This window comes from Anneissia japonica, unplaced genomic scaffold (assembly GCF_011630105.1).
Source record: "Anneissia japonica isolate Jap-2015-1 unplaced genomic scaffold, ASM1163010v1 scaffold287714_len2871179_cov188, whole genome shotgun sequence".
Lineage (NCBI taxonomy): Eukaryota > Metazoa > Echinodermata > Crinoidea > Comatulida > Comatulidae > Anneissia > Anneissia japonica.
Genome location: NW_022755542.1, coordinates 39267 through 44882, shown reverse-complemented (window position 1 = coordinate 44882; position 5616 = coordinate 39267). Strand labels below are relative to the sequence as shown.

At 34.8% G+C, this 5616-nt stretch overlaps 1 protein-coding gene across 1 annotated transcript in view; it reads right to left on the bottom strand.

Moving 5' to 3' along the window:
* LOC117123633 (hyalin-like) overlaps nucleotides 1-1375 on the bottom strand; it is a 27259-nt gene extending 25884 nt beyond the window's left edge. The window contains exon 1 of the mRNA XM_033269634.1: nucleotides 1372-1375. Coding sequence (XP_033125525.1) covers nucleotides 1372-1375 — 4 coding nt within the window. The remainder of the gene's footprint in view (nucleotides 1-1371) is intronic.
* Between the last annotated feature and the right edge of the window lie 4241 nt (nucleotides 1376-5616).

The window sequence follows — 5616 nt, the reverse complement described above, 5'->3', positions numbered from 1 at the left end:
TTTTAATGCTTTACTGTTGATATATATATATATATATATATATCTGTCTCTTATACACATCTAGATGTGTATAAGAGACAGATCGTATATATATATAATGTGTGTAGTAAGTAGAAAGGTATACGTTGACAATATATAAAGACATTTTAATTCGAATACATTTTTTTAAATATAAAAACTAGTAAAATTTTGCCCCGAAAGAACAGGCCACTGAAAAAACGTCCACAGAAAAAAGGCCCCGGTAAAAATGTCCACAAATGACAAGTAGGTATACACCTCCTGTACTGTATTATAGAGGGTATTACATAGTTACACCTACTGCACATAAGGTACAGATATATTTTTTGGTTTTTCTAGTTTTTTAAAATAAAAATCTCATTGGACATTTTACCCCAGCCTCAATTTTGATCTTATTTTGTTCTTAATTTTTAAGCAATTTCAGCCTAAGTGTTCTTATAAAATGTGTTCTTATATATAAAAAAGTGTATTATTAATTGTTTATTCTTGTTTGCTAGATTGAAAAACTGTTGTAATCATACATTACGTGTTATCGCTGAGGAAGAACACAGGAGTGCTCAAAATCATCCAACGTATACGTACACGTTTCTACTTTGTGCAATCTACTTTGTGCAATCGTAGTGTAGCATAGCTCTCAGCGAATGTTATCCTATAACTAAATGCATAAAGAAATTGTGTAATAAAATGCCTCTGACGGGATTTGAACATGCATTTAAAAATACAGATTTGTGGGAAATACGCGAACAAATAAGAACATTTTGAGCCTGGGCAAAATTATACTGGTTCTTATAAAAAAAAAGTGTATTTTTTTATGACAATTAGCCGTAGGTGTTTAGTAAAAAGTTATTACATAAACAGTATAAATAGGTTTCTAAGCTTCTTATTCGGTAAGCCTACTCAAATTTAGTTTTATATTTAGGCATACGTTATATATTTTGATGAAGAGGATGATGATAATAGTGGAGATCATGATGATGGGTTCGAGTCTCGGTAGGGGCGATTTTTCACACTCAAAACTTACATGTATTACCATTTCTCTTTTAAAATAAACCTCATATCATATTGCATTATGTAATTTATATAATCTATACAAATATAGGCACATATACTTGCAGATTATTCTTCTTAAACGTTCAAATTTATATATAATTATAGAATTACCGCAAGAAGGTTTAGAAAAAAATACTGCACTTTTGGTTTGGGAAGAAACATCTAACTATTCAACTTCACTCCGTTTCATTATTGAATTTGGCAGTAACCTGTAAACCATATTAGTTATGATCTAATAAGAATAAATTTAAATAAGATCGCAAAGTTCAGTTCACTAAGCAAAGAGGTATAAGTCACTCTCACCCATAGAATATGTGGATTACTTACTCTTTAATTTTTTCGAATACTTTTAAAGATATAAGTAGGCCCTATACAATGTTTGCAGCATATCTCGTTTCTTATTTTTAACTTCCTGAAAACTGAAGAACATACTGTATGCCAGCTATCTTGGCAATACTGTGTCCGGTTTAGGGGATTGACCGATTAAGTCCTTTTCCTTCCTTCCTTGAATGTGCATTTCTTATCCGACGGTATGAATGTTACTCCCTCAATTTACTGAAAACCAATGTTAGCGAAACAGATCACTGCTTAGTGTAGATAGCTGATGCCAATGTGATGAGGGCTTTGTACTCAGCGGCACCATATGCATTCCTCTTTCGGAATGTGGTTGTACAGACGACGAGGGATTCTATTTCCCTGTATGTTGTCTTTTACTCTACCTGTTTTTGGTTTAAGGAATGTTTGTCTCTAGCAAACTAACGGTTGTTGTGTCCTGACAGTGTTAATCTTTAATATCTGTCTCTTATACACATCTAGATGTGTATAAGAGACAGATATATATGTAAACATTCATATCAACTGAGAGGCAAAATCATAAAAAGGTGGAAAGCGACAATTATTACACTAACCTTTTGCTTCCTCCTGAAAATTGTAATACTATAGTTAAAGTTATCTATTTTCTGCCTCGAAGTAATTTTAGTGAAGTTATGATTAGAATAAATTTGATTCAATCCACCCATTTGCATTTTACTTGCAACTTACAGGCCTACTATACTGCTAGGTACGGAATGTGACGGCCTTAGAAGTAAAACACTTTAAACATGGTCCTCACAATCTCAAATCAAAATTTACTTCTAATTTCAAACTTGATACTTTGGAAAATTTTGATTTCTAGATGGCGGGAAATGACCTTTCCCGACTTTTGAGCTAGGTGTCTAATGACTTTGTTCTTCAAAATTCCAGGGTTTCCCCTTTGAAAACGGTAAGGTAAACTTTCTCATTACAGTAAATAGGCCTGTTATGTGTGTATACATTTATTTATTTATTTATTTAATGAGTAGTTGCATACGTATTTTTTTTTTCAATGAATCGAAAAGCTCCAAAGAAAAGGGGGTCCGGGGATTCTCCCCCGGGAAAATTTTGATTCCTATAGATGGCGGAAAATGAGCTTTTTCCCGACTTCTGAGGTGTCTTAATTACTTCAAAATTCAAGGTTTCCCCTCTTGAAAACGGTCAGGTATTTTTTTTTCCTTTGGTATTACAGTAAATATGTGTGTATACATACATAAAAAAATTTTTTAAATGAGCAGTTGCATACGAATTTTCCATGAATCGATGAATGCCAAAATGAGAGGGGGGTTCTCCCCCGGGAAAATAAGGTTTTTCCCTCTTGAAAACGGTCAGGTAAATTGTTCCCACATTGTTATTAAAGTAGATAGGCCTTATGTGTGTATATATACAAAAAATTGAGTAGTTGCATACGATTTTTTTTTCCATGAATCGATATATCCCAAAAAGAAAGGGGGGGGGTGGTCTGGGGGTTCACCCCATGAAAATTTTGATTCCTAGGAGGCGGGAAATGAGCTTTCCCGACTTCCGAGGTGTCTTTTAAGTTCTTCAAAATTCAAGGTTTTTCCCTCTTGAAAACGGTCAGGTAATTTTTTACCATTGTTATTACAGTAAATAGGTCTTATGTGTGTATACATACATACTAAAAAGAAATAAATGAGTAGTTGCATACGAATTTTCCAGGAATCGATGAATCCCAAAAGGAAAGGGGGTCAGGGTTCTCCCCCGGGAAAATTTTGATTAATAGAAGGCGGGAAATGAGTTTTCCCGACTTCTGAGGTGTCTTTTAATTACTTTTAAGTTCTTCAAAATTCAAGGTTTTCCCCTCTTGAAAATTATTATAATGAATCAATGAACCAAAAGAGAAAAGTGTGGTTCAGGTTCTTCCCGGGTAAATGTTGATTTCTAAATGGTGGGAAATGAGCTTTCCCGACTTCTGAAGTACAGTATCTTTTAATGACTTTAGAAGTTCTTCAAAATTCAAGGTTTTCCCCTCTTCAAAACGGTCAGGTAAATTTTTCCCATTGTTATTACAGTAGATAGGCCTTATGTGTGTATACATAGGCCTACACAAAAAATTGAGTAGTCGCATACGATTTTTTCCATGAATCGATACATCCCAAAAGGAAAGGGGGTCCGGGGGTTCTCCCCCAGGAAAATTTTTATTCCTAGAAGGCGGGAAAAGAGCTTTCCCGACATTTGAAGTGGGTTTTAATGACTCATATTATTCAAAATTCTAATTTTCTTATCGTAACAAAAAAAAAATCGGCTCACGGGTCCTGAAAAGGTAGGTCTAGAATTCTTTTTCTTTTCCCCTTTTTTTGTTGCCCAATGGAGGGGTCAGGACCCATGACCCCCTTCCCCAGATCCGCCAATGTGAATTGCGAGAAAATGTAACTCAGTCGGGGACTGAATAAACATTCTCTTTCCCATCCTTCTACTCCTTCTTCCCTCCTTTTCTTGCATTTCTGATCATACAAAAATCTCCAGACATTATATATTTTTGGCCAAAAAGTGGGGGAACCTCTGGCCCAGGCCTAGGCGCGGCCTACCCTACCTAGCCTATGATGTCGATCACAGATAGGCCTAGAGCTGGGGGCCTAGGCTCAGGTGTAGTTAGCATACCGGGCCTATCAATGGTTATCACCATAATATATATGATATATATGATATATATATATTATCATATTTATTATCGTTGTAACTATAATGTAACTTACATATAAATAAATACATAATTCCAATTATAAGTCAATCGTGACGTCACCACTGTAATTCCTAATGTTATTTGCCTATTCCCCAGCGTCCACTAATTTTACTATTAGTCAACGCTCGCGCGCTTGGCTTAGTTTTTTATAGGATCGTGTGCAAAAAAAATCCTCTTTTTTTCGTCACCGCAATACATCGCGCACCGCGATAAAAAAAAGGAGGTGGGGAACAAAAGCTTTTTTGAGGGGGTCAAGGACTTGAAGGGCCATGCCCACCTCAGTCCCTATGGTAGGCTGAGCTAAACTTGAAAATGGCACTCATAGACATTGGGGGAAAATTGTCTAAATTGGAAAGTATTGTAGCTAGGAGAGAATGGCAAATACCAGGAAGGTCTACACTCACCTCAGGCCAACCATGGTTGGGGCTGAGTTGAAAAAAGAATCAATGATGTAACAACATTGTATGCCCAGAAATTCTCAGACTTAAAATATTTATTCTAAATTGTTTTAATTGACATTATGTCGTTAAATTTGTAATTAGATCAAATAAGTTTGTATGCATTTTCAGTGGGCGGAGGGAGCGGGGGATATTTATTTATTTATTTATTCAACTTTCTTTATACTGGATGGCACGCTCAATGCAAATGCACTGGTTTTCGTTGTGGTCCAGTTGTAACATAAAAAATACAAAAGGAATAAAATGAAAAGGAAATTTTAACAAAAAGGACCTAATTACAAAATAGAGAGATTAATTATTTTAGAGCATTTTTAAAGGTATTTTGATTTAAATTCTGGAAATCCCTAGTTATGTTACTAGGTAGTTCGTTCCAGTTCATAGATGCTCGATAGTGAAAGGTCCGTTTTCCTTGGCAAATGTTCCACTGTGGAACTAAAAGATGATTACTGTATTTGTCTGACTTCGAGTATTTTTATCAATTTTGAGAGAAACAAACATCCTAATTAAATAGGAAGGTGCAAGTCCTTGAAGACATTTAAAAGTTATTATGGATAAATAACGAATGAACAATATACAGTACTTCTTTAAATGTATATAGGCCATATGCCTAATACAACGTCGACTAAACATTATTCTAGCCCCAAAACCTAGACTAGGAAATAAACGGAATGTTGTCCAAGGAGAATGTTTATTTTCAGGAGTTTTATTTTCCAAGAGTTATTATTACCACGTCTCTGTGGTATTCTTGAGATTCTCCCTACTTTTTTCACAATTTACAAACAATTATTTGATCTGCTTAAAATTTAACGAAGTCAAGAGTCAAATTAAGACACATACAAATTTAACAGTACTATACCAGACTATATTACCCCTGAATTTGTTCATCCCAGCCTCAACAATGCTATATTTTAAGTCTGAGAATGCTATTTTCGGAAATTAATGCCACTTTGCTATGTAGTTCATCGGACCCACTAACACTTCAGAATGAATTAAAGCATAATCTTGACAAAATTGTTAATTGGTTTAATGAAAATC